This window comes from Salvia hispanica, chromosome 2 (assembly GCF_023119035.1).
Source record: "Salvia hispanica cultivar TCC Black 2014 chromosome 2, UniMelb_Shisp_WGS_1.0, whole genome shotgun sequence".
Lineage (NCBI taxonomy): Eukaryota > Viridiplantae > Streptophyta > Magnoliopsida > Lamiales > Lamiaceae > Salvia > Salvia hispanica.
The window spans coordinates 16,649,991-16,677,158 of NC_062966.1; the positions used below are offsets into that span (position 1 = coordinate 16,649,991).

At 39.7% G+C, this 27,168-nt stretch overlaps 2 protein-coding genes and 2 long non-coding RNA genes across 4 annotated transcripts; 3 read left to right on the forward strand and 1 right to left on the reverse strand.

The window, feature by feature from the left end:
• Positions 1 to 303: 303 nt before the first annotated feature.
• On the reverse strand, positions 304 to 1,116 carry LOC125206377 (cell surface glycoprotein 1-like). The gene has a single exon (XM_048105640.1). It carries the CDS (start codon positions 1,114 to 1,116, stop codon positions 304 to 306), a length of 813 nt encoding a protein of 270 aa, XP_047961597.1.
• Positions 1,117 to 11,970: 10,854 nt separating this feature from the next.
• Positions 11,971 to 16,366, forward strand: LOC125204014. Its single transcript, XR_007173473.1, has 2 exons — positions 11,971 to 12,045; positions 16,118 to 16,366. It is a non-coding gene; the product is annotated as an uncharacterized LOC125204014 (long non-coding RNA).
• On the forward strand, positions 13,307 to 15,041 carry LOC125204013. The gene is made up of 4 exons (XR_007173472.1): positions 13,307 to 13,450; positions 13,528 to 13,603; positions 14,471 to 14,533; positions 14,990 to 15,041. It is a non-coding gene; the product is annotated as an uncharacterized LOC125204013 (long non-coding RNA).
• Positions 16,367 to 19,601: 3,235 nt separating the features above from the next.
• Positions 19,602 to 24,511, forward strand: LOC125207270 (polyadenylate-binding protein-interacting protein 12-like). The gene is made up of 11 exons (XM_048106539.1): positions 19,602 to 19,668; positions 19,886 to 20,382; positions 20,733 to 20,843; positions 20,938 to 20,982; positions 21,062 to 21,134; positions 21,217 to 21,329; positions 21,432 to 21,491; positions 21,575 to 21,622; positions 21,708 to 21,776; positions 23,935 to 23,996; positions 24,087 to 24,511. Exons 2-11 carry the CDS (start codon positions 19,954 to 19,956, stop codon positions 24,142 to 24,144), a joined length of 1,068 nt encoding a protein of 355 aa, XP_047962496.1. The 5' UTR covers positions 19,602 to 19,668; positions 19,886 to 19,953; the 3' UTR covers positions 24,145 to 24,511.
• The last annotated feature ends 2,657 nt before the right edge of the window (positions 24,512 to 27,168 follow it).

Genomic DNA, 27,168 nt, shown 5'->3' on the forward strand with positions numbered 1-27,168 from the left:
TTAAATACGGTCAATACCCATTAAAGTAAAATACACAGTGTGAAGAAAACATTTATTATTCTCATTAAATGAAGAGTGTTTACAATATACAAGCAATTTATCAAATTCAAAAACTCGAAAAATGCTTTTTAGTATATATGTTCCAACGACGATGTCAGTCTCGATTTCTTCACAAACTTTCTCGGCATCTTGCTCATCGCCGTCTCTTCCTTCCTCCTCATTCTTCTCAACTTCAACTTCCTCATCAAACACTCTCACCTTCTTTCTCAGCCTCCTTGTCAACAACTGCCTCACCTTCTTCACCTACGCTGCCCTCACTACCCTCCCATCATCCACAGTCTCCTCTACACCCTGTTCCTCCTTCTCTTCCACCTCCCCTGTTTCTTCTTGACCCACTTCCTCTGTTCTATCACTCTCCCCACCATCTTCACCCTCCTCTTTTTCCCTTTCATCCCCTGACCCAGCGGCCTCTACATCCGGTATTTCTTCTTGCTCTCCTAGACTACCCCCTCCCTCCTCTCTCTCTAATTCCTCCATATCCATCCTATCACCCTCCTCAGCATCAGTTTCTTCTATATTTACAGAGGGTTCGGCGTGGGGCTCAGTTTCTGTTTGAGGAATAGTGTGTGGGGGGTTCGTCTCTTGAGTTAGGGTTTCGGGTAAAATTTGGGGGTTTTCTGTGTGTGTGGGTAAGGCTTGTGCAGTGGGTGTTTCGATTAATGTATGGGGTCTTGGTGGAATTGTAAGTGGGGTTAGGGCAGGAATTACCTCTTCTTGTTTCCGGCATGCCTCCGACATTTGTGCGAAGAATTTGCTCGCCTTCGGCCCTTTCCCGTACTTCCTCATGAATTCTTGTATGATTTCCTCGGGATCCGGTTCCGCTTCGTCGGATTTCGCCTCGGCGGGGTTGTCTTGTCCGATGTTTGGCTGTGGTTGCACTTCGGTCGGCATGGGCTGCGGTGGAACTTCCGGCGGAGTGGGGTTTTCTTCTGGTGGCGGCGTGGGTGTTTTCTCGGCCGTGGGAGTCGAACTCGTCGCCTCCGTCACCTTCTTTGTGGTCTTTCCTTTTGGCGGGTTCTTCCCGCGGGTTGTGCGTGACGCCGGATTTTTCTGCATCTTCGTCTACGGCGTTGTTTTACGGCGGTGGTTAATGGCGGTGGGTTTGATGGTTCTCGGATCTGCAGAGAGAAAGAAAAGTTTGGGAATGGTGAGTTATGAGAAAATAGTTTTAGGTGGGGGAAGTTAATTAGTTTTCTTAGGGAAGTTATTTTAGGAAAAAGAAAATAAAAGGAAAATAAAATAAATAAAAGGAAAAGAAAAAGAAAAGGAAATAAAATAAGAAAAGGAATATCATGATTGGCTGCAGGCGAACGGTCGCGTCTCTGACGCAAGCAACCGTACGCCTCGCCAGCTTTTTGAAATTCAAAATTCAAACTTCCCCCTGATTTTTCTCACTTCCCTCTGACCTGGTAATCCGAAACACTTAGTAAAAATAACGAAATTTGCTGAACGTCTGGGTCAAAGAGATGAGCCTTTCACACTTGTGCATTTCCACAGACGATCAGAATTTTCAAAAATCTTTTTGGGTTTTAGAAGCATATATATATATATATATATATATATATTTTTTGTATTTTCATAAAAAAAACTTATTCATGTTATTTACACCTAAATGTTTAAATATTCTTGGGAATTAACTGGTCCAGTCAGCTGATCGAAAATTTTACCCTATCTACCTGACCCAGTAATTCCCGAAGAATATTTAAACATGGCTTACTAGGCAATAGTGGAAGGTGTGTGGAGTGGAATTTCTTCCACTTCACACAACTCCGAACTATCCCTAAACACTTTCACTCTATGACCATTAACAAGGAACGGAACAGAGTTAGCATTGACTCCCTGAATTTCCACTGCTCCATGCGGTCGAATGCCAACAATTGTGTAAGGCCCTATCCACTTGGATTTCAGCTTTCCAGGCATGAGCTTGAGCTTTGACTGAAAAAGGAGTACTTTCTGCCCGACCTGCAGCTCCTTGACCCGAAGGTTTTTGTCGTGCCAGAGTTTGGTCCTCTCCTTATACCACATGGCCGAATCATATGACTCCAGCCTCAACTCCTCTAGCTCCTGCAGTTGCATCTTCCTCTCTTCCTCACAGGCATGAGCCTTCATATTCATTTCCTTGACTGCCCAATACGCTTTGTGCTCTATCTCCACGGGCAGGTGGCACATTTTTCCAAATACCAATCTGTAGGGTGACATTCCTATTGGTGTCTTGTAAGCGGTTCTGTAGGCCCAGAGGGCATCACCCAGACGCTTGCTCCAGTCCTTCCTTGAGGTATTCACCGTCTTCTCTAGGATGCCCTTGATCTCTCGATTTGAGATTTCAGCCTGCCCATTTGACTGGGGATGATACGGAGTAGATAACCGATGGTGGACTCCATATTTTCTCATCAGTGCTTCAATCGTCCTATTACAGAAGTGAGTCCCTTGGTCTGAGATGATCGCTCGGGGCACGCCATATCGGTTGAATATATTGGCCTTTAGGAACTTTGAGACTTCCTTCGCATCGCTTGAGCTTGTAGCCTTGGCCTCTATCCACTTGGACACGTAATCCACAGCAACCAATATATACGTATTTCCATACGAGGATGGAAATGGGCCCATGAAGTCCATGCCCCAAACATCAAAGATCTCGCAGACTATTATAGGAGTCTGTGGCATCTCATCTCTCATAGAAATCCCTCCGGTCAGTTGGCACCTGTTACAATTCTGGCAGAACTCATAAGCATCCCTATTCAACGAAGGCCAGTAGAAACCGCTATCCAGAACCTTTCTTGCAGTTTTCCTTGGGCCGAAATGGCCACCACATGCTAGTGCATGGCAATGGTTTAGCACGTCTCTTTGCTCCCACTCTGGAATACACCTTCTTATCACTTGATCTGGACCCATCTTCCAGAGGTATGGGTCATCCCAAAAGTAGTACTTGGAATCACTTTTAATCTTCATCCTCTGGGCCCTAGTGATTTCTTGTGCGGTAGGTAATTCTCCAGTAACTAAATAATTTGCCAGGTCCGCGAACCAAGGCTCGTCATTCGGCTTGCCTTTCCGTTTCTCTGACTCCTCGGGCCCAGTTAATGCTAACACTGCTACCCATCTGATTGGTCTAGTGGATTCCCCTAAGTAATACAAGTGCTCCTCTGGAAAAGCATCAGGGACGGCTTCCTCATCTTCTCCCTGGGTAATTCTGCTTAAATGGTCAGCCACTCTATTCTCGGTTCCTCTCTTATCTCTGACTTCCCAGTCGAACTCTTGCAATAGCAGCACCCATCGGATTAGCCTTGGCTTTGATTCCTTCTTGGCTAGGAGATACTTAATGGCTGCATGGTCAGTGAACACTATTGCCCTCGACCCCAGTAGATATGGTCGGAATTTTTCAAATGAGTACACCACAGCCAGCATCTCCTTCTCGGTGGTGTCATAGTTCTTCTGGGCCTGGTTGAGAGTCTTCGAGGCATAAAATATGACATAACTTTTTCCTTCGATCCTTTGGCCTAGCACTGCTCCTACTGCAAAGTCACTCGCATCGCACATTACCTCGAAGGGATAATCCCAGTTGGGCGAGCGGATTATCGGAGCTGTGACCAGACGATCCTTGAGTAGCTGGAAGGCTTTTTTACACTTATCATCAAACTCAAATTCCACCTCATTCTGGAGTAGTCTTGTTAGGGGTTGGGCGATCTTTGCGAAGTCCTTAATGAACCTTCGGTAGAACCCTGCATGCCCCAAGAATCCTCGAATTTCCTTCTGATTCGTTGGGTGTGGAAGCTTAGAGATCACCTCCACTTTTGCTTGATCTACCTCGATGCCCCTCTCAGATACAATATGTCCCAGTACTATCCCTTCCTTAACCATAAAGTGGCATTTCTCATAGTTCAGCACCAGGTTCTTCTTCCTGCATCTCTCCAAAACAATATCTAGGTGCCCCAGGCAAGTCTCGAAAGAATCTCCATATACGGTGAAATCATCCATAAATATCTCGATGCAATCCTCCAGTAGATCCGAGAAAATACTCATCATGCATCGCTGAAATGTCCCAGGTGCGTTGCATAGACCAAAAGGCATTCTCCGGTAGGCGTATGTTCCAAAGGGGCAGGTAAATGTGGTCTTCTCCTGATCCTCCGGATTGACATATATTTGGAAGTATCCACTGTAGCCATCTAGAAAGCAGAAGTATTGCTTTCCCGCCAACCTTTCCAGCATTTGGTCGATGAAGGGTAGCGGGAAATGATCCTTGCGTGTGGCCGCATTGAGTTTCCGGTAGTCTATGCACATTCTCCACCCCGTGACTAACCTTGTGGGCACAAGCTCGTTGCGGTCATTCTTGACTACTTGTATTCCTGATTTCTTCGGCACCATGTGGACAGGACTCACCCACTCACTATCGGGAATGGAGTATATGATTCCCAGGGCCAGCAGCTTCAATACTTCCTTTAAGACTTCCTCTCTCATGTTGGGGTTGAGTTTCCTCTGGAGATCCCGGTGTGCCTTGGCTCCTTCTTCCAAACGGATATGGTGCATACATAGATCGGGACTGATCCCCACTAGGTCAGATAGAGTCCACCCTATTGCTTTCTGGTTCCTCCCCAGCACTTCCAATAGCTTGACTTCCTGCTCCTGGGTCAGAAGGCTGTTGATTATGACAGGCAGAGATTCGCCTTCTCCCAAGTAGGCATACTTCAAACCCGGAGGGAGGTTCTTCAACTCTTTCTTTGGAGGGGGTACTTCAGGTGGCAACGGATTCTTCTCCATTCCTTTCTTGACCAGCTCGTCCAACTCTGGTAATTTTTCCACACTGGCCAGTTGGACTGATCCCTTGGACCCAGGGAATCCTGCCATGCCACAGAAATCCATTATTGCCTTTGTGATTTCCTCATCAGATAGGCCCTGCTTAATAACTGCTTCACACCATCCTGCAACTTCTTTCCTCATGGATTCGGTCATCTCCGAGGTATCAGCCTGTTCCTGCAATAGCTCGGTCTCAAGAAACTCCTGGACCAGGGGGTTAATCACATCAACGAAATGGAGGTTTTCCACGTCAAGTGGTTTCCTCATAGCTTCATCAATACTAAAAGTGAATTTCTCCCCATTGTAATCTAAACAGATGGTGCCATCAAAAACATCAATTATAGTCTTAGCGGTCCTCAAAAATGGTCTTCCTAAAAGAACGCCACTAGACTCAGCAGTTTCGTTTTCACTCATCTTTATCACATGGAAATCAGCAGGGTATAGAAAATCATGAACTTTAACTATCACGTTCTCTAACACTCCCTCAGGGCTAATGCATGATCTATCAGCTAACTGGATCACCACTTTCGTATCAGTCATTCTCGCTCCTACCAATTTTTTATATATGGAAAGCGGTAACACATTAATAGACGCACCTAGATCACACATAGCATGCTCGACTCTGACACCTCCTATAGTGATAGGTAAGGTAAACATACCTGGGTCAGTTTGCTTCGACGGCATTATCCTCTTTTGAATTACTGCAGATACATTCTCCCCGATCACGATCTTTCCATCGGATTTTTCCTTGCCCGCAATGAACTCCTTAATGAATTTGCTGAACGGGGGCAGCTTCATAGCCTCCAGGAACGGGAGATTGATTTCCAGCTTCCCAAAGATCTCCATGAAATCCACGGGGTTGTCCTTTTTCTTCTTGGCATCCCCTCGGTAGGGGAAAGGTTTAATCCTCTTTGCTGCGTTTGTCGGATCTTCCTTAGAGGGCTCCTCCGCCTCTCCTTTCCCTTTTTCAGTTTCTACCTCAGGCTCTGGGTCTAAGAAAAATGGGTCTGCCATCCGAGGTAACGATCCTCCCAAGTCACCGGCTTGAAGATCATCCTCTGCTCTAACTTCTTCTTTTTGCTGGACCGGGTGGATAACCTCTTCGCTCATCGGCATTGACGTTTCATCACTTACCTTAAGCTTAGGTCCTTCGTATGCTTTCCCAGATCTCAGGGTAACTTGGCTGATATTTGCCCTTTCTGGTGGCTTTACTGAGGCCGGAATCCTTCCTTCATTCCCTCGCATGTCGCTCAGGGACGTTGCGATCTGAGATAATTGCTTCGACATCAGATCCATCACGGCCTTGTGTTCCTGCTGAGCATCCTGGAGCTTGTGAACCACGTCATTGTTTGCCACCAAGTTGTTTTGCATGTGTTGTTGAGAATTCACTAGGTCATGGACCATATCATCCAGATTCCTCTGGGTCCGAGTGTTCGGTTGACTGCCACTTGGCCCTTGACCATGATTTGGTCCACCCCCTTGATGCGGGCGAAAGTTTCCTTGACCTCCTTGGTTATTGTTGTACTGATTCCCTGGCCCCTGATAGTTGTTGTTCCTCTGGTGTGGGGGTACATATGAGCTTCCCTGGTTATTTTGGTTCCTATTGTTCCAGCTGGATTGATTTCCTTGACCTCCTTGACTCCAATTACCTTGTGCTCCTTGATTCCAGTTGCCCTGCCCCTCTTGATTCCTTCCGGACCAGTTGGGTTGGTTCCCTTGGTTTCCTTCTGAGTTAGTGATCTGGAGTTGAGGGTTTTGATTCCCCTCGGACCACCTGAAGCATGGATTGTCCCTCCATGGAGCGTCTTTGATTCTCCATTGGTTCCAATTGTTGCCTTGATTATTTTGGTTCCAATTTCCTACCGCATTTATATGGGCTGGACAATCCATCCCTCCTTGAGATCCGCAATAATTGTAACCATCCTCTGGACCCAGTGCTTGTTTTTCTTTCTCTGTTGGACCCGGTGAATCGTTCTTCCCTAGGGCAGTTAGGATAGTCTTCTCCAGCTGCTCCATTCTAACATCCATCCTTGCATCCACTCGGGCATCCATCCTTTCTTCATTTTGCACTGTGACTGCATCCGCACTTCCTCTCCTTAGGATGGTACGAGGTGAATCATATGCCTTTTTTGCATCAATTAATCTTCCCAGTATCTCTCGGGCCTCGCTCACCTTCCTCTTGGTGAAATTTCCTCCACTAGCGGTGTTCATCAGATCTTTGGACTCAGGTTTTGCCCCTTCATAGAATAGATAGTAGGTTTCGGCTTCCATCATCCGGTGGTTTGGGCAAGCGTCGAGCAACCCCTTAAATCTGGACCAGTATTGGCTCAACGATTCATCATACTCCTGCTTGCATTCCTGGATCTCCTTCTTAAGAGCATTTGTTTTGTTAGAAGGGAAAAAGTAATCCAGAAATTCCAACTTGAAGTCCTTCCACGTATGGATCGAATCGGGAGGCAACCTTAATAACCACGTGTTAGCCTCCCCATTCAGCGCAAACGGGATCGCGCGTAGTCGGTAATCCTCCTCTGTTGCATCGTTGGGCCTCTTCTGAATACTGCAAAGCTTACTGAACTCATTGAGGAATTCGTACGGACACTCATTCCTCCGACCCGAGAAATTTGGTAGAATACCTAGCACATTAGTTTTGATGTCGATCGCCCTCTGGCGCTGGTTGGAGACGATGGCCTGGGCAGGCTCGCCATCTAAATGGGCAGTGAGCCAGCCGATCTCCGGGTCGTCGTCGCCTGCGTTGGCCATGCTCTCAACGCTTTCCTCCTCTGTTTCTGAGGTTGACTTTGGTTCCTTCTTAACTGACGAAGTTGACTCCTCGTCGCTCTCCGAACTCAGGTGAACTGGATCCCCTGTTGTAAGCCCCGATCTGGTGGTAACTGGGAATATCGCTTCCTTGACCCGCCAACTAGTCTGGGCGCTCCTCCAACCAGGTGAGTTGTTCCAGTGTCCGAACCGGTAGCTCTTGTTCATAAACTGAAAAGAGAAACAAAAGAAAACATAGTAAATAAACAATTTACACCAAAACATTCGCAAACACAGAAATAACACCATGCATCCCCGACAACGGCGCCATTTTGACAGAGCTCTAAAGTGCAGTGCAGGTGCGGTGTGATATGTGTCACTCGATCTAACAGGTCCAGAGGATTCGACTAGACTTCAGAAAGGGGTCGTTGGGTGCACTCTGTCCCTTCAAAAACCTCAACCCACTATACTACAACTTAGCACAGGGAAGTAAAGGATCGATCCCACGAGGACGAAGGTGCTACGAAACTGCATTTGAGAATGTTTTGGGAAAAAGGGGTTGGCTGCTGCCACGCAATTTTGTGGGTCGAGAACTTAAAACTACTAGGTCTGAGAGATAAGCAAAACTTTACCCTACCTATTGGGTCTAATAGATCAGAAGAACTTTACTCTACCTACTGGGTCCAAGAACTTAGAACGTACGGAACACACATGACTTTAGAGAAACTGAGATATTTTTAAGTTCTAAAACAGCTGGAGTAAACTTAACTAGAAAGGTTTTCCTAATTTGGACAGACAAGCATAAAGCAAAAAGCAAGACAATTTTCCTTAAACTACCAGCGTCTGGAAAAGCATGCAGAAAAGTGAAAGAGACAAAGTGGATCGTACTGACAGTCTAGGGGACATGCAGAAAAAGCAAAGTACATGCCGAAAAGTACTGACATAAAGCAGATCTGATTCTAATTACCAACAACTTCATCTTCTTCGGGAATCAAACGAGAATAGCAGAGAAAACAGAGTTTTAAACACCATGAAGACAGAGCAAACTTTAGATATAGACTTAAAACGAGAAATTAAAGCCTAAACTAACAGATCTATGCTACTGGACCTAAAGGATGCAGAAACAGAAAGTAAATAGCCATAATCATGCACAACGTAAACATCAAGCACCAAATATGCGAAACTTCAACTCCAAAACACCACTATTCAACAAATCCAAACATATCCATATGCAAATCCCCAACCTCCGTCAACAAACCAACGTATTTCAGCTCCAACATCCAATAACAAACAAAGAACGAAAGCTAAAAACAAGAGATGAACATAAACTCAGAGATATCCAACCAAAAGCAAACATAAACTTCCATAATAACTAGAAATGGGTCTGAATCCAATAGATCAAAGTAAGGAACTAGAGTTGCGAACTAAAAACCAATAAGTTTTAAACGAAAGCAAGTAAAGATTATTTCTTCGCCTTCACAAGGCGGTGTTACATAGCAAAATAACAACGATGACGATGAGAACCACGGTGGCCAGGATCCTCCATGTCCAAGTGCGCAGCAGTCGAAAATGAAAAATTGAAGTCTGGAACTAGAACTAGAGCTAAGAGAGTGTAGAAGTGGCTGTTCACGGTCCTTTTTGTTCTTCAAGGTTGAGCTCTTTATATATGTGAGCATCTGATCCCTAGGGTATCCCCTCTGGTGATTTTACGCTCATGCCCTTGATTAAGATTCTTTAAAATAATTTGCTCTCGCTCCATTCTGCTCCTGTCGCCAACTTTTGATTCTCCCAGGTCCGAACGACGACTTCTGATTTTTGCTTCAATTTCATCTCTTTTGCATCTGCCAGGTCAGGTAACAGCAACTCCTGGGTCCGACAGATTTACTACGCACCTGAACTCATAAACGCACATTAGCGCCCCAAATGCACAGAATTTTAACCCTAAACCAATGCATGAAACGAGCCTTATAGAATACATTTCTATTTATGAGTTGTCGACAATATAAAATACATTTCTATTTATTTTATAAAACTTAAAAAAAATTATAGTTACATTTGCATGACAAAATCGCATAAATATATGTTACAACTAGTTCAATGAGTATAAGATAAGAATAGAGAAATTGTCAAAAGAAGCGTACCAATGCTATTTATGTAATAGTACTAATTTATCAATAAAGAAGTTTTACACCGCCTTCATTTATATACAAATATACTACACAAGTTTAGTGGTAGGAAGGAGAAATAGAGAGGAAGTCAGAAGAAATACATAGAGATATTACGGCCAAAATTATAGCGGAAGAAAATAAAAGGATCAAGGATGCAGCCAGTGGAATCAGGGGTTCAGTTAAACTACTTACTATAATCAGGTGTGTATAAATCACACTTTTAATTTTACATATTTTATGTGATTGATTGTTATGTGTTAAATTAGAGTGAATGTTTGAATTATATGATGTGAGCCTGAAATAGTTATGTGTTATTTGATATTGATGGTTTAATATGACGTGGATATGTTATTTGTGCAATGGATATGTTTATCTGTAGTATTGGAGCTAATTGATGGAATATATGGATATGTTTGATGTTTGATGGTGTTGGAATTATTAGAATCATTGGATTAAAAAGGATCTGTGACAGTCATGCCCTGGGTCTGATATCAATGGCAATGGACCTACGGGTCATATACAATGGCAATGGACCTACGGGTCATATATACAATGGCAATGGACCTTCGGGTCATATATATGTATACAATGGCAATGGGACCTCCGGGTCATATTATACAATGGCAATGGACCTTCGGGTCATATACAATGGAATCCCGGGCAGATACCAGACTTGATTTGTCACAGAATAATAAACTGAATAGTGTGGCATATGCATATGTGCATGAAATTGTTTCTAATAATTGTTGGTTATTGTTATATATATTGGTTAAAGAATATATTGATATCTGGGATGTGGGATTAAAGGTAAGATTTATATACACTGAGTTGTGGCTCATATAAACCACTAATATTTTTCAGGAATAAGATAGCAGTGAACTTTTTGGGTTGACGTGAGTCATAGGAACTCCACATGTTATCAGGGTCGGCGGCTGGCGCATTTTTGGCAACCTTCTCCTCCTCATCATTTTTGCATGTAGATAAATGTGTAGTATATAGAGTGGTGAAAGAGTCCCACTACGGTTTAGAATAAAATATGTACTTGATAAATGTTGGTTTTTGGATTGATATAATATGTGTGCTCTATTTACTTGACAAATGGATTATTTAGTTTAAATTTTGAATTTATTTTTGGTAAGTGCATAAGTCATAAGAGTTGGGGTGTGACAACATCAGATTTCAAAAAATTATCACATGCTGCTCGGACTCTTGAACAACTTAAAGTTACTGAGAAAGTTGAAGAGGGTTCTATGAATCAAGAGAAACGACCTGCAGAATCATCTCACTCGGCTTCTCAATTCTCGGGGAAAAGATTTAGAGACTTTAGAGGCATTAATTAATTAATGTCTGCTATGGACTTAATTAATTAACATCTTATTAATTCTAAGAGTAGACTTAGCAAGAAACACTTATTTATTATTCATAGAGTAATAAAACTCCAACTGGCCAGTTTTCCGAATAATAAAACCTTGTTCGAGCTCCTCTTGAGGACATTATCAAACGAGACTCACCTCGCGCACGTTTCAATATAATAGCAATCCTAACACCGCTAGATGTTAATCACCACTACCCAATATATCAGGATTATTGGGTTGCGAAAAACCCGCACCATTTGATAAGTCAAAGTAGTGCATAATCAATATCGTATGCTCAATACTAACATATGTAGATTAAGAAATAGTATTTTATCAAGACCTAGTCTTTCAAGATAGCATAAAGACACGTCTTGCTGTTAGATCCGTTCAGTGTTATACCACACCAATGTCATCTTATTTCAGTAAGGCTTAGAAATATGCGGACTGACATTGCAACCTTTCACGATAGGTAGCCAAATCCTATCTAGGTCGTGAAATTCTTCTTTTTCTTTTGCAAAGCATTGCATAGATCTGACCGTGTTACCTTAAAGTGGACGTCGCCCACAACCGGTCTACTAAGCAAAAGACTTAGACTTTGTTTGCTTCTTATACATTTAAATGTTTATAAAACATCTTATAAATGCACACGCAAACACAATGTAATAATATACTGATTCTAATCGTGCGAAACTGTTCGAATAATACTGAATCGGGTTAAAAGTGGATTGTAGAGTTTTTCGTATACAAGCAAGATTCTATTCGCATGCGAAACTGCTCGAAACATGCTTTTCAGTATACCAAACCTAACAGTAACACACACCACCAATCCAAGCTCTCAATTCCTCCTATTTCCTCTTAATTTTGGAGCTCAAGTTGAAAATCCACCTCCACTTAGCTTTGCAAATTAGTTGAAATTAGAGGTTAGACTCCTCCATAAACTCCTTAATCTTGTTTCTAAGCATAGTAGTGATGTTAATTGATTTGATTCTTGTTGTGGGAGTCGAAATTAGGGTTCTCGAGTTTGGGGGTTTTGGTGCTTTGATGTTTTTGTGTAAATTGGCTATGGAATTATGCAATTGGAAGTATGCTATGATATTTAAGCATGAAAGTGATAAAAAAAATAGCTAAGTTTGAGGATGATTTGTGACCATATGCCATTTCCAAGGGTTTTAAAGTTACCTTCTTGATGGTTTGATATTATATAATGTTGGGGTTGATCTTGTTGTGAAGTTTGATGTTGGTTATTGATGCTTAAGCAAGCTGGAAATTATCAAAAAGGATTGGGTGAAAGGGGTTTAGATATTGGTTGTTATTAAAAGGTTTAGAATTGAAGTTTTAGCTTCAAGATGTCAAAGTTTTGAGTTTAATCTTAAATTAAAGTTGATGTCCCATATTTTTAAAAATTAATTAAGTTTGTTTTATGGAGAAAAAATGGAATTGTGAGGCTTATATTTTTGTGACAACCGGGTATAGCTTTCATTTTCTGAAACTATTGAATAGTATTATTAAATTACTTTGCTTCTTTTTGCTATAAATGAAGTTAGAAATCTTTTAACTTGCATGCATATTATATTTGGCTTATTTTGTGATAAATGGAAGAGTATGGAAAGTGAAATAGATAGATATGATGATTAGACTTTATTTGTGTTTATTTATAAACTGTGTATGTGATTGTTTGAAAAATTAGGTGAACCGAGTACAAGCACAAGCGATAAGGGAAAGGGGCACATCCATGGTTGATTAAACAAGTAATAGAGTTTTTGTCGACGTGTACAGGTAGTGTACGTGTAACGCCCGCCTTTTTCCTTTCTTTTGAGAAACTTTTTTTTTTATTTTATTTTATCGTCCTCGTTGTGTTTCGACAATCTATGGGGTATGTTTTATTGAAGGATCGACGAATATTTTTAAATCGTGTTGTGGAATCTCGATGAATGCTATGGATTAGGTCGTAGAGAAATTAGAAGTTACTTTCATGAGTACTTGGAACAACACCAATGTACTAAAAACAAAATACTACGAATTAAATAATTTTCGTCTTCGACAAGATGAAAGAGAAAGAAACTCAATGTTTGGGCCTATCACTTTTTGTCCATATTGTTATAGCCATTTTATTTCTTTTAGTTGGGATCAATTTTAGAAGCCCAAAAATCAATTATTTATTTCAAATTAGCGGTTAACGACTTGGTCAAATATTCTTCTCCCAACCCCATCACCAAACGGTTTCTCCATATCTCCACTCCCTAGAATATATATCTCTTCCCACAATCTCAGTCAATCATCCGCCGTTCCACAATTCCAGTGGAGCTTTCTTCCCTTCCAACAAAGGTAAAATCTTCCACTTCGATTAAGTGTATACAAATCTTTGGATATTAAATCCATGGCACCATATTTTCTTGTCTCAGTTGAGAGGAAACACCGAGCAGCCTGTGAATCCAATTTCTCCCTTCAATCTCAGTCTATTTTTTTCGTGCTATAAAGGTATACTCTTTTACTTAAATTTTGTTGCATAATTGCATATTCACGATAGCCCACCGAATTGAAAATTTTGGAACTATTGAATAATTTGTGCTTGATAAAGTCTCCATCTTTAATGCCATTAGAAGCTATCTTGTTTCTTCTTAGTCTCAACTCTTGGAAATCCTTATGTCTGCCACTAATAATTGAAATCGGACAATTAGAATCTAATAAAAAGTTAAGAATGGGAAAAGGGGAGGGACTTACCAACTTGAGAAGAGAGAGGGCAGCGGCTGCTGCTGCTGGAGCTTCTGCAGCGACGACGGCAGACTGCGGCAGCGGTGCGAAGGAGAGGCAGCGGCGGAGCCGGACAGAACGAGGCAGTGCGGTGGGAACGAGGGAGAAGTGAGCGGAAGAGTGCAGTTTAATGGTTGGACTTAAGCTTTGGTATTGAAAAAAAAGTCAGTAGAGAAAGAGTGGGTGTTTCCAGAGAGGGAGGGCGTGAGGTTGAGAGCTAGACAGAAAGGGGTGCTACTGTTTTAATTTAAAAAGTGACGTGTGGTGGCTGTGAGGAGTATGGAGTATTAAATTACTTACTCTATTTCTTCCTTAATTTTTATTTAATAGGGTTGACCAATTATTTGAGTTGGGTTGTCAAAATTATCAAGTAATTGGATTTTATGTGTTTTGGAATTTATTTACTTGCCTACTCTTAGTGAGAACCGAGAGTTTTAGTATGTTGGGGATTTTTGGGTTTTGTGTTTAATCGATAAATCTGTTTTATTATATGAGAATGAACGATAAATTGAGCACACACTTAGGATGCATGCATTATTTTAAATTAATTTATTTTGCAAAATTGATTTTTGCATATCATGTGATTTCAAAAAGGGTGAGCTTGTGCGCGTTGTTGCGTTGGAAACAAGAAAGTGTTTGAGGAGTTAAGTTTGTGAGGTGGGCTTTCTTTTTAAATAAGGGCAATGCCCTAAGTATATTTTTATGTGAAAATGAATATTTGTCATGCCGTGTTTTGTTTTATCTATGGAACCTATCTGCTGTGGCTTTTGCCATCTATGGATAATCGAATTCGGGTCTGACTAGGGAGTGAGTCCCTACTCAGGCTAGTGTACACCCATGGGGATCGTGAGCCGTCTTTTGGGTCGGCCGGTCTAGTGACTTGGAATGTGGCCACATTCCTTGTCATCAATTGATCAGATATGGTAGACATCTATGGGAAAATGACTGCAGTCGAGTTTTACAATGGAAATGATTTTAGTGTCTTGGGCATTTTCAAAACCCCAAGGTCACTCAATGGTGGCATGATAATTATTCTTTTTATAAAATGTTTTCGGCATGAGTCCACTGAGTGCATCAAGTACTCAGCCCTGCATTTCTTTTTAAAATGTGCAGGTTGAGCTGTGACGAGCGCGGTGGGTGTTGAACATAAAAGTGAAGAAGATAACAAATAAAAGATCTTGAATATATTATGTCTTCATACATAGTATTATTCTTCTCTCGAATGCTTCCGCTGAATATTGTTTATTTGAGTTGCCAATTGTTGAGATAATATTCTTTTGAGTTGTTGATTGTTGAGATACTTGATTTTATTCGAGCTATTCCCAATTATTTAAGCTTTGGTCGAGTTTCGTTGTTTTTCCCTTTCTTTCCCGCTTCTTTTATCCTCCCCTAGTCACGATTCACCGTGTTTTCTATCCTTAGAAAATGCGGTCGTGACAGTACGCGTGTTCTAGAATTTTCTTTAACTTTGATAAATATTACTACTTGTTTGTGTGGATTGTATACTTCAAGTTAAAGTGACAGAAACGGTGATATTGAAAGAGGAGATACTAAAATTGTGGTTTGGTATTTCTTATGAGATGCAAGGTGATTTATATAGTTATATGTGTTGAATAATGTGAAAGTTGATATGAAATAGTTGTGTTAAGCCCCATTGCTTGAATGAATCACAGGGTATAGTTGGCATGCCATAGGACAGCAGTACTGCACACATGTTGATCATTCGTCTTCTGGATAACCGAAGCGATGGTCTATATGATATGTTGATAGTTGACATGTACCCTATATGGGTAATATATGACAGTTGCCTTACGATAGGCCATATGGGAGATTACAGTGTCCGCTACGGACGTACATGATAGACGCCCTCATCGGGGTACTTATAGTGTCCGTGTACCCGTGTCCATCACAAAACAAAACTTGGGGGCTGAATGTGATATCCGTTTTAGAAATAATATTTGGTGCTTTAAATTCTTTAAATAGTTATGCTTCTTACTGTATAATTATTTTGATTAAAGAAAGTGTCTGTTGTAAAGGTGTTGTTTAATTGCAAACGCTATGTGATTCGAACTTGTATATTGATGCCGGTATAGATCGATTATGTGTTGTACGACATTCCAGGTAATAAAGTGTTTACCTTGTGATAGTAATATAGATTGAAGTTTTGGAGGTTTTATTCTGGAATGCGATTACACTACGAGCTTGTCGAAGCTCACCCCCCCTTTCTTCTCCCTCTTGCAGAGTATTGAAGCGAGTGATCTCGCTTGTGGGCAGCTGCACGTGTCAAGCCACTACCCTCCTTTTTGCTGGTACAGTTGGAATTCTCACGTGGCATGCTTAGGGTAGCTTTTGTTTGTAGATAGTTGGTTTGGAGATGTAAGGTTATGTAACCTTCTTTTGCTAGTGGGGTTGTAAGTAATTGTCAAAGCATGTCATCGTTATTTTGTTATGTATAGTAGTAAATGACTGTGCTAACAGTTTAGTTACTTATACAATAGTGTTGTATGCTAAATGTTTGCAAAAAGGAAAAAAAAAGTTATACAGGTTAAATAAACAGGTTTTAGTTTATCGATCGCACCGAGATGTGACACCACTTGTTTGGTTAAAACTAACCGAGTAAGGGGTGTTACATAAAGTCTATCGAGAGTTTGGATGAAAATAGTTTATATGTTCGATCAAAATCCTAGTACTCCCTCCGTTTCGTTATAGTTGAGGCGAAACTTTTGGGCACGGAGTTTTAGAAATGAATGTTGTGTGTATTAAATAAATAGATAAAAAAGTAAGAGAGATGAAAATGTAGACAGAATAAAGTATAAAGTGAATAAAGTAGAGAGAATAAAGTAAGAGAGAGTAAAGTAAGAAAGAGAAAAAAGTTACCAAATATGGAAATGACTCAACTATGAAGAAACTTCCTGAAATGGTAAAATGACTCAACTATGGCGAAACGGAGGAAGTATTTAAATTCCTCAAACACAAATTTCATAATTTCTTGTATCTTTTTTTCATTATAAGGAGGGAAAATATTATTATACCATTAATAGATAAAATTGTACTCCATCCGTCCTTTTTTGGACGGCACAAGATTTTATGCAGTTTTATTTTATGTATTAGGTGGAGAGAGAAAAGTAAGAGAAATGGAATAAAATAGAGATAAAGGAGTTTCTATTTTTAGTACTGGGTCATCTTCAGTGGGACAAACTAAAAAGGAAAATGAGCATCTTCAGTGGGAAGGAGGTAGCAGTAGTTTTTATGTTCCATTTTCCACCGATGAAAAATATCAAGATCTTCACAAATTTTCTATGAATCTAAACATAAATAATGTTTTAAGTCCATTTGTACTTATACTATCATTTTTTCTTCTTCTTTATTATAACTAGAAGTGCATAATTAGAGGAAGAATCATTATTGTTATATTTGTTAGTAGATGATGGCATAGATATTGAGTTTTGAATACCAAGATATGAGTAATATTCTTCAAGACAAACTTTAAAATAATCTTTTGTACAAAACATAAGAAAAATTGAATGCAGTAAAAAGTGAAATGTTATAGTTAATTGCATAATTCCACTATATTTTTTCTAATTATACAAGGTGGGTCTCTCATGGGTCGTTCTCGAGTCAGGTCTGGGCATGTATTGGGCTTCGAGTGGCTTCTGACCTAGGTTTACAAAATGGCACAATTCGAGCTCAATTCAACCTTCAAGCCTAGCATATATGTTTCATTTCACATATGGGCTAGACCACACTAGGCCTAGGCTGAGTTGGGTCAGACCACATCGAGTCTGGGCCAAGTTGGGCCGACCTAACCCAGTTGACAAGTCTTGTTTCGCCAGACCTAATTATACCACACAAGTATCATTAATTTTCCAAGCTAAGAAAATTTTTGGATCTACGCTACAAACTTTGATGATGGGTTGTCAAAACTCATTTAGGTTGTAATATACAGTTTTACTTATGCAAGAAACTAGTTGGGACTATATTACAATGGCTTTGTTCCACTGCTCCATTCTACAATATAGAAGAGGTAGACTCATTTGCTTTTGGACACAAATGAATGACAAATCACAACGTTACAAAAAAATATTTCTTTTCATAAATGAATAAAAATGGATCTAAGTTTTATTTATACAAGCAGCTTGAAACATGTTTTACGATGTACAAACACTAATAATAGATATATGCATTAGAAATATTAACTAATTTAATAGTCATATATTGCTCTTAGTATTCGAGTAAGAAATATTTAATGTGCAACTCTCCCCAAATAAAGGGTTGCCAAGTATTAGACGGAGTATCTGTTTTTGCCGGATTAGACCGTCATTCTAATTTTGTAATCGTAACAACACATTCTTTTTAATACGCAACGGCATTTCAGTTCTACCTACCTAGTTTCAATTTCATCATTTCTGGACCCTAAATAGGTGGTTAATCAAATTTTGATCAAAATTTGACAATTTTGGCTCGGAGCTAGAAAACATAATTATAAATAGTGAATAATTGGAAAAAAATGCCGATTTTGAACCAAAAGCATAATCACAAATTTGGCTGTCAATTTGGTTATGATTCCTTGTAATTGGAACCTTCCATCTGTTTCAAAATGTGACCAGCGGAGCGGTTCTGGAAACAACCATAACATAATGAATCGACTAAAATATTACAAGGTCAATCTATAGATAGAATATCTGAAAGTCGAAATGAACAAGAGTCGAAACTTAAAATTAGGAGCATGTTATTTTGAAAATAAAAAATTTAAGCTTCCAACACATTCTTACAAACTAGGGGTTATCATTTTCTGTTAAATAAAGTACAGATAGAGTAAAGTTGAAAGAACTCTATTTTATTCTCCCTTCATTTTAACTTTTTGATACTAGCATTATTTTTTTCTAAAATATGTAAAAAATAAATGACTCAACTCACTCGAAAAAAATATAATATAATAATAATTTATTTATCTCTGAAAATAATTTCTCCCATAAGGGTGATGTTTTAGCCATGATTTTATAATGAAATCCTCATCTATTTTTATTTTTGACTACATTATAACTCACGAGTCACGACCATAATTAAAAACTGTATAATTGTAGAAAACTTATTATCAGCGATTGTAGAGCTGTTCCAATTCACCAAAACCGTAATCAGCTAAGTACCAACTAAGTCGACAGTAATTTACCTGCCCAATTAGAACCTGCAATGAATCATACAACCGAGTTTTTTAGCAATTGCATTATTTATTCTTCGACGAATTATTGTGGGAAATGTACTTTTTCCTCGAGTTGGTTAACTAAATCTCTCAAAAATTAAAACCACTATTACTAATCATGTATCAATAAATAAACGAACATCAAATTCATGCAATAAATAGTACTATCAATCAATGATTTCAGTATATTTAATCCAAATTAAGTGTGACTATATACATGATAAAATAAAGGTAAAAAAGGGTTACAAATTCTGGTAGTACAAAGTAAGCAGTGGGCCCCACACTGTCCCTCACCAGTTCCTCATCATATATTTTGGGGCGTTGTGAACAAAGTCCAGTGCTATAATTAATGGTGATAAATGACGAAAACAGATGCAAGAAGATTAATAAAATAAATGCGTACGTAACATAATATTCGTATTTAATATTGTTTCCCATTTCTCCACATATAAAAACAACGCTATTATTTTTATTATTATTGATATTATTATGAACTGCTTTTTTTTTTTTTTTCCTATCACTATATATAACTTCTCTTTGCAGACTCAGTAAAATATTCTTGCAACATAGAATAAAATAATCTGGGAAAAAGGTAAAGCTGCGTTCTGATTTTGCGTTTCTCTCTTTTTTATTTTCATCTGTTTTTTGTTTGGCTGTAGAAGATTTTCTGATTTTCGTGCTCAAAAGGAGCTATCAGATACCAACAACTCAGTTTATTTTGGGCATAATTTATAGTTAGATTTTGAAGTTTTGATCTGTTGAAGCAAGGAAATAAATTATAGGTTTCCGCTTTTAATATTTTGTGACAGTGAATTTTGGAAAATAGAAGAATACAAAGTCGGAAAACCAAAAATTTTGCGGAGGTTTTTGGTCGATCATGGCGGTGGTGGAAAATGCCAGGGCTAGCGCGATGACGTCATCGAATCGCGAGAGCGACGCTGCGGTGGATCATCGCCACCACCAGCAAAAGTCAACGACGCCGACCGATCAGAATTTCCACCTGAAGATGTCCAACGGCCATCACCAGCTCGCCGTTAACGGGAATGGAGTGTCGCGAGAGGAGAAATTGGGCGGCGAGGACGATGGAGGGGAGGGGTTTAAGAGGGAGATGAGGGATTTAGAGGAAATGCTATCGAAATTGAACCCCATGGCTGAGGAATTCGTGCCGCCGTCGCTCGTTGGCAGCCAGCAGATGCTTGGGTCCCCTCAAGCGGCGGGTGCTGGCCATTTTGGGTTTGATGCTAATGGTTTTATGATGCAGCAGCTCTTTAATTCTGGTCTTCCAACTGAAAATTCTTTTAGAAGGGTTAGTATTTTTATCTGATATTTTCCTTTCCTTTTTCAAGCTCATTACATATTATAGTGTATTCCTTTTTTGTGCTGGTTTGCTTTTATGAAATATTGTCGTTGGTTTGGTTGATAGGGTGGAAGGAAAAATGGAAATTTCATGACATATATAGGTGGTTTTATTTTCAATGATTGGGTAGCATGTTCTCTTTAGTTTGTATGTTTCTGGAGTTGAAAATGTTGTCTCGTTTTGGATTGAGATACATATTTGTTATTGTCCTGATGACATGTTTGTTTTCCAGTTAATTGTTTCTTTTATGTTTTCTCTTTACCATTTGGTTTTGGTTATGTGGATGGTTTAATTTGCAGAGGAAAAATGGCTATACTAATGGAAAGCGGAGGATGAATAGTCGAACAAGCATGGCTCAAAGAGATGACGTGATTAAGAGGACGGTGTATGTTTCTGATATTGATCATCAGGTAAAAAGAGAGTCCAGGGATTTGGTTATTATATTGGAGTACTTTATTTCGACAAGTAAACATTCAAATTTGGCCGTTATTATGACGACTGTAGGTTACGGAAGAGCAACTTGCAGGACTCTTTATTGGCTGTGGTCAGGTGTGTATTTGTCAAATTCTGTGTTCACCACCACTTTATGACTCTTAACGGTTTCTTCCGCAATCTACTCATAATGAAGGTTGTGGATTGTCGTGTTTGTGGTGACCCTAATTCCGTACTTCGTTTTGCCTTTGTTGAGTTCACTGACGAAGGTATGTGGACAATCTTCATTTGGTTGTGTAGTTGATAATCCAGGGATTATATCACATTTCACTGTCTCTCATGTGAATGTAGAAGGGGCAAGGAACGCCTTGAGTTTGGCAGGAACAATGCTTGGCTATTATCCAGTGAGAGTTCTGCCTTCCAAAACTGCAATTGCCCCTGTTAATCCGACATTCTTGCCTAGGGTGAGAAACCTTGCAAACATTTAGCTCCTCGTGACACGTGTCCTGTCTCCATTTGTTCGAAGAATGTAGACTTAAATTCTTTTTTTTGTTACTGAGATGTAGTCTGAGGATGAAAGGGAGATGTGCGCTAGGACTATTTATTGTACAAATATTGACAAAAAGGTAGTTTTGCGCTCACAATCCTTTACAAGTCGTCAGATGTCTGTTTGCTATTCAGGCATCATTTATTTCTTTCTACGTTACAGGTCACTCAAGCTGATGTCAAACTCTTCTTTGAGTCCATTTGTGGCGAGGTATATAACCTGACAGTTTGACCATCTTTATTCTTTCATGAAGAAATTAAACGCTTGCAAATGGCATTTGCACCTTTTGAATCAGGTCTATAGGTTGAGGTTGCTTGGTGACTATCATCATTCCACTCGTATAGCTTTTGTGGAGTTTGTAATGGTGAGTGATATAGTTTCTTGCTCATCTTGTTTCACTTCTTTTTAAGTAATGGTGTCAGCTAATAGTTCTACCTCTCTTTGTTTATGCAAATCTTTTATGTCTTCAGTATAGAAATTGTCTGTGATATTCGTACCTGGGCTATAGCTTGCTAGTTAGACGGTCTTTCTGGTACAGATAAGGTCCATATTCTTGAATGAAATCCATAGACAAGTATCTGTTCTCAGTTCTCACATAAAGGACAAAGATGTACTTATCCAGGGAGTAATTTTGTATGTATTCCAACTTTTTTTTTTCTTGTCATTAGTTATGTTGTACTATATGTTCAGATGACCAATAGAGGTTATGTTCATCTTGAATGTTCTTTGAGTTAGTCCAGAGTGAAACTAATGGAGATGTAACAAGCTACCCATTTTCTCTGACATGTTAGCTTACTATTGACTCCCTACGTAGACTGTATTTGGATGAGCTATTACTCAAGGGAAGGCCTCCTGAATGTAGGCCACATCTTTTATATATTGATATTTATGGTAGTGAATACTTATTTGGAATTTGCCAATTGTATATTTGGTTGCTGATGCGAGGTTCTTCATATTATATTCTAAAAAATTTGAGTCCTGCTGTGGTGGCTTCTCCTTTCCTTCTCCCTCCTTCCACTGTAAAATACATTGCTGTTATACTAAAGAATTCTATTGTGTTTAAAATTCCTTAGAGAAAGCCTTGAGTGATTTAGGATAATCCTGGTTTCGATATAGGAATGTGTTCTCCCAAGTTTTGTTACTTAATCATTCTATAGTAGAGTGGTAGATAAAATATGATCCATAAGCATTGGATCTAGAGAAATATAGCTTCTGAATAGTAGAGCATAAATTTTGAGAATTTTTTATCACAATGTGCATTTTTTTGGTTTTTCCAGTGTGCAGAAAACATACCATTATGTGATAAGCAGTGTTTACCTCATTTCTGTTTATATAGTGTAGATACATCAACGTGATGTTAGTTTCTATACTGAAAATGGTTGAGAGTCTAACTATGATAATCCCTCCGTCCCATAAAAATAGAGACTCTTTCCATTTTAGTCCATCCCATAAAAATAGCCTACTTCTATTTTTGGTAACTATTTTCTCTCTGTGGGCCCCATTCTCCACTAACATACTTCAACAACTTTTTCTTGCTATCTCTCTCATACTTATCCAATTATGTATTAAAACCCGCGTCTTCTCTATTGTTTTGGGATGGAGTGAGTATTACTGCAACTGTTGGAAGAAACATACCATCAATGAGTTCTTGTTCAGCCCGTATCATATACTGTGCTATAACTAGTGTCCAAATTAAGTAATTTAGTGAGAGCAAATTGCCACTGTAAGAATGTGTTGTTGCTGATGAAGAAGAATACAGTTCTGCTCACTGTGTTGTAGAATATACTATGTTATGTTATTTTCTTAAATGAGGCATCTTAATATTTGATCTCATAAACTTCCCTCTAATTACCTTGGCTACATATAGTTTCACGTCCCAGCTGTTTTCTCATCATCATACATCCTCTCAAAACTAAACCAGCACATGCCATTTCTCTCCCTATCTTTTCACACTAAACATATCTTTAGTAAACATTCTGGCTAGGTATTTCCTTAGAACCACCCACTATCAAATGATTATAATATAGATATTTACTCTATTAATTTCTTAAGTGTGCTGTGTATTTGTAGCCTGCCTTTGCATTATTCGTGATTGATATCTAAATCTCCCTTCATATTATTAATGATTCACTAAAAGGCGCTACCATAACCTTTCCCCCATAGTGACTTGATTCCTCTCCTCTTATATTTCACTACATGGAAATTTCAGGAGGTTTGAGTATTATGTCTTTTGTAATGTGTCTCTGTGCTCTTTAATTTTGTGTTTGAGAATCCTCCACGGAAAGTTCCAAGCTTCTCTAGCTTGAGGTCTTTTGTGGCCATGATATCTTTCTTAACTTGAAGATTGCTATGTGAAAACATTCACATCTATATTATCTGTTACACTCTTGGACTTCTGAAATCAACTTGGGAATTGATTCTCCACTTATTTTGATTATGTTTGTGTGTGTGTCCTTTTTCGGATGGGTGAGGTGCATTACCTTAGAATCTGAGTTTCAATTGGACTATTTTTCCCTTGGCAGGCTGAAAGTGCAATTGCAGCATTGAACTGCAGTGGTGCTGTGCTGGGGTCGTTGCCTATAAGGTTCGACGTTCTCTAATATCCCTGCACACATTACTATAGCCTTATCTTCTCCCAAGTAAATAACTAACTATGTACTTATGACTCTTCCAGGGTGAGCCCATCAAAGACCCCTGTTAGGCCCCGTGCACCCCGTCAATCCATGCACTGATCAGACAGAGGTCATCCATTCTCCATTATGTATACAATAGTTACATGGTGGATGCTGATACTCTGTGGTATCTATGTGTTAAATCTTTTTTTCCGGGTCTGTGCCTACGCTGGTCGTCTCACTCTCAACTGTATCGGATAATTATGGTAGACTGTTAAGCTAGTAGAGTATGGCCATTTTCGAGGCTTAAGCTGTCAATGATATGCTCCACTTAATGTGTACTACACTAGTACAGCAGGCAGTGTCTGATGCTTGTGACCTTGAAGGAAAACTCCTTTTTTCACATTGCAGTAACCAATCATATCATGAGATGCATTGATCTCGTTGAACTTACTTTGTTATATGTTGAAGCAAATCTTGGCCTCTAGAATGTTCTCCCGTTCATGTTCATTTGCCTTGGACTTCTCATCTCCGTTTTCGTCTTTGGTTTCCCATAGCCCTAGTCCCTAGATAAATTTTACTCCTAGTTATTTCAGTTATCATGAATGAACACAAAGTGTGCGAATATAGGTGATCAAAAGAGAGAGGTGCCTGGGAGATATAAAGAAGAAAATTTGTCTGTCTAGGCAAAAGGAAATGACTAATAGTGAAGCAATTCCTTGGAAAGACGTATGTCAATGTTAAAGAGTTTTATGGGGCCAAGATAATACTGTAATACCTAGAAAAATAAATGCTTAAAACTATAAATAAACAAAAAACTGACAAGATGATAGGAGTAATACCTAGAAAAAACATTTTAATGGAAACATTTTTAAATAAAATAATGTTGGACCAGAACCTTAATCTGGCGCCTTAGCTCGGCCATCTCAACTTTAATAGAAGTTGTGTTGGTCTCACGTAACTCATTTTTGACATTATTGTATACATACATACATATACAAGCGTAGGGTTGAAAATTAGTACTAGTAAATAGAAACAAGGCGATAGAAAATAAAGTAGGTGGTGGAGTGGAGCCGCCTTTTGTGAGTTTGTATTGTTTGCTCAATCCAAGCTACATATTTTGTGGAGAAGAAAGAAAGCAGAGGGAGACCAGACCACACACTAACTACTTACTAGTCAGTCAATACTAGGTTAATTGCTTGTTAGCTTTTGTTAATTCAATACAAGAAGAACGAGAGAAATTAAAATTGAGGAGATAATTAGTGGAGTACATTGTAATATAACTAAGTCAACCACATTTAATTTAGGTGCTTTCAAATTGCATATGATATAGTAGTAAAGTTTTATATGAAGTTGGGTTTGGAATAGAAAATTTATGAGGTTTTCATTTAAATGCTCAGTATGTGTAAGGGTTTTTTAAAATATTAGTAGTATTATTTATTCTCTTTTCAAGTTTAGAGTAGAAAAAACTGTTTCACTCTTTATAAAGACATGATTGCTTTGTAATCACACTTGAAAAGTAACAAATAGACTTATAGAATAGTACTCCATCTGTCCGTGAAAAGTACGAATATTTAGTTCGGTAAAGATTTTAATGTGTAATTAGTAAAGTAAGAGAGATAAAGAGTGGTGTAAGTAGTGTTAATACAGACTGAACTCTACATCATTAGTATATTGTAATGATAGTTCTAGAATTAGAAAGTTCATACTTTTCAGGGACGGACTTATAATGAAATAATTCATACTTTTTAGGGACGAAGAGAATATATAGAAAGGTAGTTGATTAGATCAATTAATGAAATTCATTAATGTGAGGTTATTTTACAGCAAGATAATGAGATTTATCTGAGTTAAACTGTGTATTTGGTAGCCATGTTACAGTTCTATGTGATTCGTGTCTTGTATCCGGCCGTCATGAAGTCCACATAAAAGTCCATACTAGAAAACTAACTTCCAATTGATCAAGTTAGAGCATTCCCAATGGTCCGGCGATAACACTCGGTGATTTTTCGCCGAAAATCGCCGAGTTATCGCCGGCCGTTGGGAGTGTTTCGGCGTTAATTCTACCGAATTAACGCCAACTCCCGTTTCACACTGTAGGCGCGATTAGGCGATTTTTCGGCATTTTTTTTTTTTTTTTTTTTTTTTTTTCAACGGCTATAATTCCAAAACTATATATAATTCCTCCTCCTCCATTCATCACACACAATCTTCATTCTCTCAATTTTTCAATATCATTCTCTCAATCTTCAATCTTCAAAATTATGAGTTCAAGTAGGAAACATTCTCGAAAAGGTAAGGGCAAAGAGACGAGTCCGCAAATTCCCAACCCCACTGATGAAACAAATCAGCAGTGGATGAACTCGTTGTTGTCGATGGGTTCTCCTCCCGGCCAATATCCATATGCGGATCCGTCCCTATTGCGGACTCCTCCGGTGCGCAGACTTTCTCCGTACTTCCAGTCTGCCCTCAGCATGCCCTCTCCAGCCGACGATGTGTATCGCCCCCAGATAGTTACATCGTTGTTCGACACCCCTGGATCAACCCCAGGGCGACGAAGGATCTCAGGACGCGACGTACACAACGGATCCGACACTCAGCACGGACGACTACGAGGTGGAAGAAACGTCCGCCAAGCCGCCTTCCAGGAGCAGGAAAGGGAAGGCGCCGGCGTTGACGGCTACGACTGATACTGCTTCCAATGAGAAGCCGAAGCGGGTAAGGACTACTTACACTCTGGAAGAGTCCGAGCTGATAGCCAACTGCTGGGCGGACACGACGCAGAACGCGGAGCGCAGCAACTACCAGACTGAGCTCATGTTCTGGGAGCGGGTTGCGGAGAAGTACACGAGCAACAAGACTGCCTCGATGAAGGACCATGGCAGCGAGACGATCCGCCGGCATTGGGAGCGCCTCATGAGGGACTGCGGCCACTTCAACGGTATATACTCTAACTTGATGACGAACATGACGAGTGGCCAGAACGAGCACATGGTCCGGGATGAGGCCATGCAGAGGTATAATGGCCAGTTCTTGTCGAAGGGCTTCAAGAGGCTGAAGGATCTCCCCAAATTCCGGACGGGGATGCACAGCGCGCGCTGCACGGGAAATCGGTGCGCTCGCGACTTAGCGGTGCGGAGAGTG